General features: G+C 52.5%; 1 protein-coding gene across 1 annotated transcript; it reads right to left on the reverse strand.

Moving 5' to 3' along the window:
• Positions 1 to 3,798: 3,798 nt before the first annotated feature.
• On the reverse strand, positions 3,799 to 12,215 carry TGME49_285425 (hypothetical protein; the record flags this gene model as incomplete). Its single annotated transcript, XM_018781947.1, has 5 exons — positions 3,799 to 5,657; positions 6,109 to 6,225; positions 6,601 to 7,457; positions 7,851 to 11,001; positions 11,721 to 12,215. The coding sequence occupies 5 exons, from the start codon at positions 12,213 to 12,215 to the stop codon at positions 3,891 to 3,893; spliced, it is 6,387 nt and encodes a 2,128-aa protein (XP_018637706.1). The 3' UTR covers positions 3,799 to 3,890.
• Positions 12,216 to 14,423: the final 2,208 nt, after the last annotated feature.

Genomic DNA, 14,423 nt, shown 5'->3' on the forward strand with positions numbered 1-14,423 from the left:
TAGTGCACTAATACTGGAGAAACAACGCGGCGAAAACCAAAATATGATTCTTTGGGGCACAAACACCAATTCGTGTTCTAGGGCGAATCTGCAGGAAACCACACTTCAGACCTGCATTACGTTGTGTCACCAAGACGATTGTACTAGGCATTGCCCGGGTGCTTGCACATACACAACAGAATACGTGAACTTGTCGGATAAAGCGCGAAAGGAAAATGTTTTTTTATCAGGGTGAAGTATCCGTGTCCAACGATGTTTTTGTCAATGCCGGCGCTCGAGGTACTTGCCTGTTTTGCTGTGGGTTACTTTTTTTCAAACTGGTTCACGCCATGTTCTGTCAGCATTCTAGTTTGATGTGCTCTCCAACGTTTATTCGCAGTAACGGAGATCCTTTCCACAACCATTCGCAGTTTTTCTGTGTTTTGCCCGATCATTTAATGCAACGTTGACGAGGCGTGCGTGGGGAGGTGCGGCGGAGCAACAGGCACGTAGGGAAGAAGCGTTTTTGTCGACCTGGCACTCTTCCCTAAGATCCTAAACGAAAGGAATACTCTTTGCCTCCCAAACGGAATCGGTTGACCTTTGTGATTAGAGGAATGGAAAGCGTTAGGAGTTACGAAGAGGCACTTTTCCGAACTTGTCAGGCGGGGTCGGTGAGCATTCCTGTTCCCACTTGCAAAGCTGTACCACAAGAGGTTGTCTAAGCGGCATGCGCTCTGCAGACTGGGTTTCGAACTTGAGACACGTTGGGATTTACTGCTTGAGGAAGAAGCAAGGCAGGCCACGACAAACTGTGCCACAGCGTTTGTCGATCAACTTAAAGTGTGCAGGTCATTGATAGACGGCCCTATATTTCCAATCATTGGGCACCACCCAACCACCCTGACGTTGCACTAGATCATAAACGATGCTTTATTTGCAAGTGCTCGACTTCCAGATCTGGGTCATCGAATTTCATTTCAAACCTGTCCACGCTACAGTTGCACTACGTTGAATCAATATCATTCACTCTGCTGTGTTTGCAGAACTTACATTTTCAGGATTCGCAAAGTAGCTAGGGGTTGGTTTGCTTCCGCTATTCGCACCGTTCATTTCCACACGATCTTGGAACATGTGTTTCTCTAGAGGGATGGACGAAATGCTTTTCGCGGTGAGAGGCTACACTGAGAACGCATCCTCCTTTCAAAAAACAGGAGCGGATCGCGTTTTACTCACCGAAAGTGAAGGAAGCATGTCTCCAGCTGCGCAAACCTGAGCCTGCCGCTTGCAGTCTCTGCATGTGCTTGTCTTTGCACATTATAGACATTCACAAGGGCGCTGCACCCAACGATGCCGCATAGAACAATTACCCGAAACAAATTCTTCAACTAGTGCCAGGCATTTGCACAAAGAGGCAAATCATCAAACTTGGATGAGTCAGCGACCGGGAACACGCCACCTACCGTGGATCTGTCAAACTCAATGCAAGAGAAATGATAAGTCATGCAATCGAAATGAGAAACGCTACTGTAAAAAATCCGTGGCTGTCTGCTATTACAGTGTATTTTTCCGTGAACACTGCCATAAAGTTGTCACTGCAGTCATGGAGTATGAAGTGTGTACGTTACTTATTTTATATAGCAAGACACCGGTACGGCGTCGCACTTTGCCCATCCTGACTAGTTTATCCAGAATCTCTTCTTACGCCTAGTCGAAAATTCTCCAAGCAGCGCATCCACGTTCTACATGGCCTTCTTGCAGGCTCCATTAGTGGTTTCGAGATTCTTCACCGCGTTTTCACTGTGGTACCTGCCCCCCCAATCCAGTAATGACGACGTGTGTTTCCTGATGTAGATTCAAAAAAGGAACATGTTACCGTCTAGTCACGTTCGTTTTGTGTTGAAGGTTTGAGTGTATTTTGTCCTCGTCACACTGTCTGGTTCGGTGCTTTTCGACAATTACCTGTGAAGTTGTGATGGACCTGCGCACGCACTCTTGTGAAGCTGATCTAGTGTTGAGCGCCCCCAGCAGCCCTAGCTTAACACTTACGCGCAACTGGTTCTATAGATCGATCCCGGTGGCTGCAGCGAGAACAGTAGTTGGGTTCGACCCCTCACGAAAAATCAAAAGGGTTGTTTTTGCGTCCAGCTAATGATAATGGTTGGAGGTGCCTTCTCGCATCGTCTCCTCCTTTGCGAGTACTCCTGAATTTTATAGCTAAGGGCAAGCACATGCACGTATATGCTTATACTGCACACAAAATGCGACTGAACACCGTGAGCAGGTATTTTTGTAAATACAAGTATCTATGCAAATACGTCGACAAGTATGTATTACTGCGGCACGTAGCATTGGTGCTTGGGGATGTTCAAATATGTTGCCCTTTTTAGTTTCTTCTCCTTGCCTCTGCGGGGAAGAATAAGAGAAGTGACACCATAATTCCACTCTGCGAGAAGCCTTCAGTGCAACTGAAAACACGGCAAAATCCCATTAGAACATACAGAAGCCAGGCATCACAAGCCAGTGCGTTAGGCAGCAGAGCACAAAACTAGCGGATGCCGCTCGTGAAGCGTACGCTCACAGAAGCAGCGTTTGTGAACAGTAGACCTATATGCATGTTACTTCCCGCGTGTCCACATGTGTCCTGGATGCATTCACTAAATATAAGCTTTGTCGTGAAGGCAGGGCGTCTCAAAACACGATACAGACACGACAGTCAGTGGCACAAAGCGGCGTAAAGTTCTAGCCATCAACCAGAGCACAGACCTCACAAGCATCCTAGTCATCTCGCTGTGTAATGAGAAGGGACAGATTCAAAAAAAGTAGCTCCTACCGTTTAGCCTTGAAAGTTTCTTACAGTGAGACGCAAAAGTAGCAAGCCAGTCCGAGAGTATAGCACTCTGGTGGGTGAACTCACGGATACTAGGGAAACTCTGTTGACAAGGGGACCAAATATTGGGAGCAAAGCTAACAAGAAACGGCCGTTATTCTCTCCCTTCCTCAGCGACAAATTCCGAGTCGGTTCTTCCGCATGATCCGACAGCTGTACCATTCCAAGCTGAACAAGCTTGTACTGTTCAACGCAATGGAAAAAAGACGGTCACCATCGGCGCGATGCTGGGCCGAAGCAAGCGAGTCACGTGACAACTGCCACTGTTATTCTTGCGGTTCGGAAGGGTATTGAACAGCTTAAAAAAGGCTGCACTGCTGACTGAAAACCATGAACCCTTTCCGCGAAAATTGTACGCAAAGAAAAATTTCAAACACCATCTTTGTGCCCTCTTTGTTTTCCACTCTCCTCATGCAAACAGACGTGCACACCGACGGCTGCACCTTCAAAACAATCTCGCATCAGAGTTGCGGACACCACTGCTGTGAGAGTGCCTGTCATGGTATCCTTATTGGAGGAAGGGCCCTGGACGAAGAAACCTCCTGATAAAGCGAATCAACGGACTCATTTGCTCTATCGTACGAAACCATCTAGCTATTCAAGTGACCAAACGAAAAGAAAGCAGCAGTACACACCAGACGCCTCCGTAGGTTACTTCCCAGGCGAGAGGTGCTCACAGCCGCTACCGCAGAGTGTTCTCGTCAGAATCAATAATGTGCCAGAGTCCTGAGGGCGGCGTCGTACTAGATCTCACTAATTAGCATGCCGAAGCCGCAGCAGCGACTGTTTCGCTGTACCCAACACGCATCAGAACCTTCGCTACCAGCATTGTTGTCCTTCCGCGCCTCTACGGTCCAGCCATATGCAACATGGCTCTCCAGCAACGCCACCCGCTCTACAAAGGTGACCCGCAGGCACGGGATACGCTGCAAGCTGACTGACGATAGCTGGAGTCTGTGTTTTACGGGTTCGGTGGAAGCGACCTTCCTGCTGTATGTTGGGAAGCTGCGCCCTTTGTGTCTCAGGGCACCTCTTTGTCCGTGGTGGCGGAAGGCTCTCGAGAGTTGCGAACCCCAGCAAGGGCATGCATTGCGTCGACACCTTCGGGTTCGCATCTGCCCGTTTCATCCTCGGTTCCATTTCGCAGGCCTGAGTCTGGCTTCGCCTCCCGCCAGCGGGCTGGCAAGACACGCTGACTACCAACGATGCGACCTTTTTGATTCCAAGGCTCCCACTTGTCTGTTTCGCTAGACACATCTTCAGTGGCACCTCGCGTCCACCAAAGGAAGGTTCCTTGTCGGAACGGTCCCGCGAGACGGTTCAACCAGCTTCCATTATCATCGTGCAAATGGTTACCATCGACGCAGTCTCGCTTCTGCGTGGAGATGTCTCCCTTAACATGAGGGCGTGCCCCTTCGAGGGGGCGCCACACATGTCTGGTGCCGCTCCGACTTACGCAGCTCTCCTCGCTTTCTGCCCTTCTTTCTCTCCCGATGCTTCTTCCATCCAAGATCTTCCGCCCATCGTCCGCCGGTAGTACACCTAGATCAGCTCCCAGGGACTTGTCTCTTCTTCGAGGTGCTGGCGCTGGTGTCCTGCGTTTAGCTTCGACCACCCGAATCGTTCCACTATCTCCTGTTTGTATTTCGTCTTCTGGAGTAGCGGTGCCACGGCGCGAACCAGTGTTGGTGTCCCCACGAGAAGCTGTTCTGTTTCTCTCGCACTCTACACTTCGTCCTCGGCCTTCTACTCGTCCGTCAGGCGACTTGGACACCTCATTACTCGGAGCATTTCCACGGGACTCTTTTTTGGAGTCCTGTTGAATCTCACTGACACCACCAAATCTGCTTGTGCTATGCCCGCACTTCCAATGCTGTTCTGTTTCTAAGTCTTTCTGCCGTTTGTCCTCCGTGGCCAAGTGCCTGCCCGTGCTCGAGGCCCCTGCTGATGATCCCACTGAAATCGCGACTCGCTGACAGTCCTTACACTTCATCGGATCAATGATGTTCTGCTCGTCTCCACAAACCTCTTCGGAGGATCGTGCGGTAGCTCTCTCGGATGCGCCATCACCCTTTCCTTCCCTCTCCATTGTCGTCATTTCATCCAAATCGTTGGTCGAGGGCAAGCTGCCGCCACAGGACGACCGCGTTCCGTCGGCCTCAGAGAGCTGTGATGTTACCGTCGACGTGGATGGCGTCTCGGTGCTCGACGTGTCTAGGAAGGCCAGACAGTCTGCAAAACTGCGCTTGCCAACACTGCCATAGAGTCCAGAGACCCTTGTTTCGCGAGCAACGCCGTCAGCGAACTTAGACCAAGCCACCGGCTGGGCAACAGACCGTCTGCCCACCAGAGGGCACCCCGCGCGAGCACGCGTCGAGCCCTGAGGCACCAACGGGCCTGCACGGCTCCGAGCAGTACTCACATGCATGTGCACCCAACGCGATGGATCCCCAGAAACGATACACTGCTGGTTAGCGTCTTCACCAGGACGCGTGGGCGAACCGTGGCCATCGTCGTCTGGGACCTGCTTATTGAACGAACCGGTGGGTTGAAGGCGACTGGCTGCAGGGGCCGGAGAGGCCGAACCTCGTGGAACGGGTTCCTCAGAGTCTACCTGTAAGGATCCCTTCCAAAAACCGAAGCTGAACTGTTTAGATTCTTGTGCCTGAGAGTCAACAATCGCGTTGGGATTTTCAATGCCCCCGTCGGCGACGCTGCGGTCACTGCCCTCCGCGTCAGCCGACACATGGCTCCAGAAGGCGGAAGCAAAGATAGCGATGGGTGAAGCCTGAGAGCAGCAGGAAGCGACAAGAAGCAGATGCGGCAGAACGAAAGCGAGTGGGAGAAGCTATCAGCAGGAAGGGATGCGTGCCCAGCAAATTGGAACGAACTTGTACACACAAGTGTGAAAGAGCGAGCATGAAACTAAAAAGGCGCACCGTTTTCAGCCGGATGTTGAGGAAAGTAAAACCGATAAGGTTCATCGCACATTTCGTATTGCTAGTTGCTGTGCACGAACTGGGGTATATCCTTCAACTATTCACTTTTCTAATTCGATGCAGGCTATCTCCAGTCACCATCCACGTAGTCTCACTTCGGTCTTTCGACACCTCAAACGAATCAGGGCTACCAGCACGGAGAGTTCTTTAATTTAGTGAAACACTCAAACCAACGAAAAGCGCGAGAGAAGTGACAATGGTGCCCCTCTAGCAGGCATGAGTGTCTCTTTTACGGCTTACACGATTTCTCGACTTGTTTCTGGCGTCCGCAGAGCCCGTAGGTTTTTCAGATGGATTGACAAAAGCCACAGAATTGCCTCGTGTTGGAGACCGCCGCATGGGCTGGAACAGAAGAAACTGCATGAACGAGGACAGGAAAAACGGAAGCAGCTTTTCACAGTTAGAAAGTACTCAGCGCTTCAATGCAGGAAAAAGCATGTGCAAACGAAGTTCCGAACAGAGCGATGCTAAAGATTACGTGACCGTCCATATGTAGACCTGTATGTGAAGACGCGTGTGCAGCGGCGGATTCACGCAGCCAGTCACCGTAACACGAATGTCTTGAAGTTCGCTTCGCATCCACTCACACGTGTACTATCAAGAACTTCTGTATCGCATACCATAAGGTACTATTCTCACACGGTATGCACAAAAGCGGAGACGCTTCATATGTTACCACGGAGTGGGCTACTAAAATAATTTTCCCCCACACCATTCTCACCGGCCACGTACCTGATTGGCGTTCTGTTCTCTGTCCTTTTTTCGACAGCCTCCTGCCGCGGTTGCATCATTCTGAGTGAGTGCACCTGGGTTTGAACTGAGAACAATTCGTCGGTGGCCCCTGCCGCATGTAGCTCCTCGAACGGCGCTTCTTCCCGAGCGCAAAGTGTTCTCGTCGACGACCGTCCCTCTATTGTCTCGTGCTCTACCTCTCACGACCAATGTCGCCGTTGTGGCTCCTTCGGTCATACGGATCAGCTCTGCACCTTCTTTCTCCCCGTCACTTTCATCTTCCCTAGGGGCGCTGGACATTCCTCCTGCCGAGGGCGTGGACATCCCTCGAGCTCCCGGGGCTCTTCGGCCACGATTGTCGCCCAGTTCGTTTTCAGCTACTTCAACCTCACAAACGTCCCTGCCATCACCTGGTGGAAATCCGTTCGAAGTGGCAATTGAACTAGCCCTTTGCGGCAGCAGAGGCGTGGAACAAACGGACGAAGGAGAGGATCGTGTTGTTCGTGAAGGGCCAGCCACAGACCTGCCTGAAGGCGAACTTGCAGGTGGAAGCGACGGCGTTTTGGTAGGACTTGCACAAGAAGCGGTCCGAAAATTGTCTGTGCGGCTAGCAGACACAGAGCTGCTTGACGAGAGAGAGGACGTGGTGCCGACAGCCACGTAGGCTTCTAGCGAACCGCGCTGCAGGCTCCACGCGTCTGTAGTGCTTCCCTCCTCCTCTCGGTCGGTGCCGGGTTCTTGTTTCATCTCTTTTAGGACCTTGCTAGACTCCGAAAGCGCATCTTGTGTGTTTCCTTCATTCCTCTCCGCTTCTGATTTATCCGCGTTATCACCGCCTGTTAACGGATACACTCCAGCTGCAGAAAAAACAAACAACACAGGAGCTGTGGTCTTTCATGTATAGCGCTCTGCGCTCTCGCAGCCGTTGCGTGTGCAATCAGGGATGAGGGTTTCTGTGCCCGCTCTAGAACGTCCTTTATTCTTGAGAAAATTCGTTGTGCATGCTGCGTTGGTCAGAGTACCTAGCAACGCCTTCGCTTCCACTTGCATCCTGGTCCTACCGTCTCCTATTCCAGTGGATTCTTCCTTGTCCTCTCTGCCTCTGCTAACTCGGGGTGTGCATTTCCCATGCAGCGAGTCTGCGTTTCTGCATCGAGACAGAGGAGCGGAGACGACCCCTCCAGCGTCCTCCAATGATTCTTCCTCATCTCTGTGTTCTGTTGTGACAACGAAGCGGACACTTTGCTCACTTGAAGTAGGGGCCTCTTTGCCTCCTTCCGGCGCATGAGTAACCAAAGCAATCGATCCCGCCTCGCTATCAGTCGGACGTGGGGCACCGGGGAACCGTTCTTGCGGAAAGGAAGAAAGACGAGTTATATCACGACGGTGAGAGTGTGAAGACGACCGCGAAGCACTCTGAGGCACTGACGAAGATTCTGATACTACAATGTTTGAGCTGGACATTCGGCATTGTTTAGGATCCCCCAGGAGGATAGATTCGAAGCTGCTAGCAATCTGTGCATGCAGCAGTGCACGTGAATGCGCGTGGCCATCTGTCGCGGCTTCGCCTGCGTCCTTCTCCATGTTCCGGTCTTCACACAGGGCTACTGACGCGCTTGCAAGTGCACGGCCAGGAGACGGAACAACAGACGATGGATGAGAATCTGGGGAATCACAGGATGTGAGAGAGGATGGTGAGGAAGTGAAGCACGTTTGCATCACTGCTAGAAGCGGTTCTTCCAGGGGTGCAAGTGTGGTGTCTTCCTTGTCGCCAGTCGAACTTCCCTCTCGGCCGTTCACTTCTGTGTGTCTCCTCCTGTCCCCGCGCGCCCTACGTCCGGCGCTCTTCTTCAGCCGTCTTCTCGCGTCTCCTTTATCTTCGTCAGTAGCCGTCCGAGAATCGCTTGAGCAGCTCGAGCGCGGATGGGGAGAGAGGTCCCGCAGCTGCATTGCATCTGTCTGTTCGTTTTCGTTGTGTTCCCTTTGGGGTTTGCCTTCCTCCCGCACTATGACTAGAGTGTCGCACCGAGCTCCCTCCGGACTGCGGCAAGTGTCCCGTGTCTTGTCTTGGTAATTTCCTTCCTTTTCGCCGAGCTCGCTGTGTTCCGTCTTCTCCTGTGCATCGCCGTGAATGACACTCGCGCAACGCATGACTGGATTCTCAGCTTCCTTTGTCGTCAGGAGGCCCCTGTTTCCCTCTTCCAACTCCTTTTCGAGAATGGTGCACACGCGAGCAGTGAAGAGACTAGTAGAACAACGGACGACGCGGGAGGAAATAGGAATCCTTAGCAGCGGCACCCGGGTGTCAGGACAGCCGGAGGCACGCGGAATCGAAGTCTTGTCTCTCCCACCTTTCGCGAGCTGGACGGGACGGGCCAGAGAAATGGTCTGAGGTGCCAACGAGGATGCTGTGGTTCCATCGCTTTGCGGAAGATCCTTTCGTGCTTCCCTGCAGGTCTGAAAAGGCCTCCCTCTTCGGTCTAGCAAACGTATGGGCGATTTCTGAATAACGCATCCTGGTTTGCGAGCGAAGTCGCAGGCTCCACGTTCGGGGCTGCCTCCATTCTCTGAATCCTGGAGGCGCTGTGGCACGACTCGCGGTCTCCCAGGAGCTCCTCTCGCATCGCCCGTTGTCCTGTCTCCAAACGCTTTGCGGCACCTGCCTCTCTCTGTGGCTGCGGTCTTGCACGACGAGCCAAAGACGAGCGGGGGTCCGACAGTGCATGAGTGTTCTCGGCTAGTTGCGACCAGTTGGAGGCCAGACGAACAGGAGTTGTTCTTCTTAAGGAAGCTCTCGATACTCTCGCGTGCGTCTTGCACCGGTGTCAGATTGAGAGGGGGCACCCGAACTAGAGGTTTTAGCTTCCGCGACGATATAGGGGAACGCGACTTCGTCCTTGTTTCCGCAGGGATCCGCATGCGCGCAGACGCCTCCCCCAGAGACTGTTTTCTCTGTCCACCGTGAACGTGAACAGAAGGTAAAGAGCCAGGATGCAGCATCCCCCGGTCGCTCTCCTCAGGATCCCTGCGTAACGCCATGTCTCTCCCGTCATGCGACTCTTGGCTTGTGCCCCCGCCTTTCGCGATATCTGTTTTTATTGCTTTCCCCTCATCTAGTCCTTTTTTCTCTGCTTCATCTCCACCGTCTTTCGTCACCTCCCTGCTGCTGACCACCTCGAGATCCCTCGCTTTACTCTCCGCATTGTCTCCTGAGGCCGGTTTCCACTTCGCGATCTCCGGCACAGGTGACTCGGAGACACTCTCCCGTCGCATGCATGGTTGGAGGATTGCGCAGATGGGGTGTTTGTGCCCTTCGGCTTCGGTCGTTTCAACAAGCGATTTGGTAAATAGTGTCCTGTCTCCCTGTGGCATATCGTGCGTCTGCGTTCCCTTTTCCAATGCGTCTAAATCGCGTGGGCGAAGCGCATCATTCTCTTCAGCTTCCGCCGGCTTTCTGTATGTATCTGACGTATGGATATGGGATGTGCGAGTTTTTGCACTGCCTCGTCCCTCGCCTGGTATTTCAAAAGCAGAGGAAGAAGCAAAAGGAGGAGAAGAACGAGAAAAGGAGGTGTACTCGGGATGCTGATTCGATGTCACACCTACCGCAGAAGCACGAGGTGGAGAGGAACGTCGCGGAGTGACTGGGCGACTGTGTTGTGAATCTAGTTGGCGAGAACAGATGGAAATAGACAATCGCTGTGGCTGGTCCTCCTGTTCTTCTGGTTTCTTGCTGGCATCCACGTCGCCTTCTGCCTCGAAGGAGGAGGCAGAAGAGGCCTCCACATCAGGCAGGAGTAACTGCTGACTAGAGACGATTTGCTGTGTACTTTCTGACAGGGAAAGATTCTCTAAATTCAGTGACACGTTCCGCAAAGGAAATACGATTCCAGGTGATGTTTCGGCTGCCGAGCTAGAAGAAACCTCAGACTCCGGTTCATCCGCGGCAGAATACGAAGGGTCTTCGACCGCTCCGACAGGCTGTACTCGGGAAGAAGAGGCAAGCGCGAGATTGGAACAGAGAGTAATAGCAGAGGATGAGTCTTCGTGGTGCGTGTTACCACAAGAGAGAGGAAAACAGGATGCGTGGATTGTTCGTGTTTCTTCTGCCTGTTCTTGAGTTCCGGTTGCCGATAATGAGACAGAGAAATCTTCCTCGCGATGCCGACGCTGATTGATCATCTCCGCGTTCAGCTGCATCCACTTGATGTGCCTTTCTTGCCCCCGGCCTTCAGCACCATTCGAGCAGGGTAGTCTTTTATTTTGGTCGTCATCAGACGATGACAAGCTTTCCTCTAGGCTTTCGTATCGAGCAATGATTGGTGGCAACAGAAGCCTTGCTGACTCTCCGCGTACCTTTTCAGGGGGTCGGTGCCAGTGGAGCCTCGCCGCAGCCTGGCGCTGTGTGCACGCAACAAACGAGAATGACACACACGGGAACCGACCACCTCAGAACAGAGGCACGAATGGAATAGACAAGCCTGAATCGCCGACGAAGCGGTAGTGGAGACGAGAGTCCATACGGCCAAAATCGACTTTGTCGCAGTCTTCATATTTATCAAACGGCTGTCCCGCTCGTCTGATATCATCTGTGTTCACAAACAGCACTGACCACATAGCCAATAGTGCAAGGAAAGAGCCAGAAGACCTTAAAGAAGGCGTGACAGAAGAAAGGTCACATATGAACTCGCCACGCAGTTATCTTATAGATCATCCCATGTTATCCTCAATGCTGCATGAGGTGGACTCGCGTCCACACCAAAGAGAGGGGCGGGAAGCCGGGCGACATGCAGGACGCCCAATTCAAGAGAGGCGCCGGCAAATTGGCAATCCACGAAGCAGCGAGGAAAGGCAGACGTGTACAAACAGACACAAACGCCGTCGCGACAGACCCCTACACCCACAGCACTCGCAATAGGCTTTTCAAATATCGGTTGAAGCTCCAGAGTCATCGGTTGAGGAGCGGGCCGCCCACTGTGCGTTTCCTTTTCGACCAGCATAAAGCAACACCGGGAATCGAGAACGTTTTTGTCATCCACCTTTCTTCGTTTTTGAGACCTTCACTCGACGAAAAAAGTCCATGTGGTTCGTTCCATGTCGTGAACCAGCGCGAGTCTCACCTGTCTTCGTCTCTCCATTCTTCGCTCCAGCTTTTGCTTCAGGGTAGCGACTCGGCCGACAGGAATTGCTTTCAAGCTATCTGAAAGTTCTGCTGTTCTGGGTTTTTTCTCATCGCTGGACGCCTCTTCTTCATCAGGCCTTCCAGTGCGTTTTTCTCCAAGTCGAGGCGGCAAACGCTCCGTTGTAGAATCTTCCTCAGCTACTCTACTTCTTCGGTTTTTGCCCGCAGCGCCTGCTACTGGAAGCTCGGTTCTAAACAGCATGGCGCCATGCTGCTTACCTCGAAGAGAGTATCTGCGTTCTTTGGATGTTGTCCCCTCACCCACCCCTTGTGTTGGAAGAAGCACTCTTTCTCTGTCGACTGCTTCAGTGGTATCATTCTCCCCGGCTCCCTCAGGCACCTCGTGGCTCCCGAGATCAGCGACCCGTCTCTCACTTAGTCCGACGCGATGTTGAACTTGCAGTGGACTTGGGGGCAAGTTTCTTCCTGACATGAGCAGCCGATCCGTACGCGCGAAGCCGGAGGCGGCACAACACGAGCGGGGCGAAGCAGCGGTAACTGAAGAACATGACGATAACGGTGAGTGTGTCTGGATGCTTGCCCTTCGAGGAGAGCTGGCAGACTCCGGTGTATGTGTGTGGCACCCGGACTCAACCCGGCTAGCTGCAGACAGAGATAGGGTCTGACGACGTGTTGTTTCGTCTTGGAAATTCCAGGTTCCACCCACCGAAATGCACGTTCCCTCAATGGAGTTCACAAGAAAAGATCCTCGCTTCCGAGCGCGATCCAGGACGAGACCTCTTCTCCCCGGACTCTTTCGACCTCGTACCCGTTGAACTCTCAATCTACCAGGAAGTATGCGGATGGACGTAGGGCGGTCTTCTCGCGTCATTTCGCTTGGCGGGGACTCCTGAAGCTTTCGTGTGTCTTCTTGTTCGCTGCCGATACCTCGGGAGACCTGAGTTGGCTTATGTTGTTCTTTTAGCTTGTCGCACACGCTGTCGGCTATTGCTGACCCTGTGGTGGGTGCGCAGGCACATGTACCTGCGGAATTTTGAGAACACTCACACAGGCCAGCGGGAAGACGTGCTCCTACGTCGACATTAAGCCGAACGTCCCCGTCTCCTCTTCGGCTTGTGAGCAACCGCGCATCGCCCGTGTCCGCCGAACACGAAGACGTCGACGCTGAAGTTTGCGACGTCCCGCCCTCGGTCTCCTGGCTTTGCATCTTTGTTGCAGCAAACAGAGGGGAAACAGACACAGAAAGTGTTTGCACTAACCTCGAACGCCGGGGGCCGCGGCAGCGCAAACACAAAGCGATGGACAGGGAAATGTGCTGCCGCAAAAGAGCTGGTCCAAGCTCCCGTTTTTTCAAATATCAACGAGCGAAGAAAATAGATTTTCGATAGAGAGTGAACGGTCGGAGAGACTTTACATAATATGGCGCCTCAACTTGAGGCGGCTTCAACATTTCTTCGGAGTCCTGAGACACGGCGCAGCTGCGCCTTCAGCTCGATACGAAAACCTCGATGTTACCAGGACAAGTGCGATAAGAAAATGTCGCACTCGTCTTCTATGTGTACAACAGGATAGCAACGTGTGAAAATTAACCCCTCACGGCGTGACGCGCAGTTCTAACCAAAACCTGCCTTTGTGCTAAGCGATCGGGGCAAAGCCCCGCTACGACAGAGGCGTCCCTTGGAAGAATCAGACGCAATGGTTCAGAGCAACGGATAAAACAGAACGTTTAAGCAGAAAAGGCAAAACCAAAAAGAAGAAAGCGAGCTGTGCGAGCAAACGATTGACAAAGAACGTTGCGAGGTAACGAAGGACAGAGAAGACCTAGATTCAAGCCCACGAAGATAGGTGGGTGGAATCACAAGACCAGTAGAAAACAGCAAGATAAATCAATCGTGTTTTCCATGCTCTTACACGGCAAGTGAGACGCAGAAAATGGTGCCGCGGAGCGCAGAGTCGTGCAACAAGCGAATGGGCGCATAAGGTCACATGAGGGTTGTCGGGACTGGAGAGAAATCCACGCCCATTGCAGGCGGAATTGGGAAATGCTTAAAGCTGGTGAGACAAGAAACAAGTTGAGTGGGAAAAAACAAAACCGGAGCACCGGAAAACATGTGTATGTCAGAAGAAAAAAAGAAGAAAGCAACGCGCAAAGTTGACCTTCATCGTCGATCTCCGCTCGGGTCAAGCGCTGTCGGTTGCCACGGAGCGCCTTCCGCCTTTCTGGCAGTGTATTCGAGGGTTTTCACGGCTTTATCTCGCAGTGCAGCTAATGATTGTAACCATCACATATACCATTTTCCTCTTGAAACAGAGGGGTGTGAGAGTTCGTTGTTGTATCGACAAAGCAATTGGGGCTAAGCAACACGATGTGACCCTTGATTGTCTTGCACGCGCTGTGTCTTGCAGAACAGGATAACAGCCTGTCCAGCTGAAAGGAGCGGGCCGTTCTGTCCTCGAGAAGACACGCAAAAAAGGCTTTCTTTGCGCGAAAATGAGGTTTAACATCCAAACTGGCAAGCCGTAAGTCTTTCACCTCCGCGTATTCTGTGGGAAAAGGACAACTGACCCGTTACCGCGACACCCTTGGCGGCCACGGAGCGACCGGCAGAGACACTGCAACGCTTTCAACTCCAAGTGCTTGGCAAGCAACCGATGCCATAGAGAATGAGTAACGATTCAG

This window comes from Toxoplasma gondii, chromosome V (genome assembly GCF_000006565.2).
Source record: "Toxoplasma gondii ME49 chromosome V, whole genome shotgun sequence".
Classification (NCBI taxonomy): domain Eukaryota; phylum Apicomplexa; class Conoidasida; order Eucoccidiorida; family Sarcocystidae; genus Toxoplasma; species Toxoplasma gondii.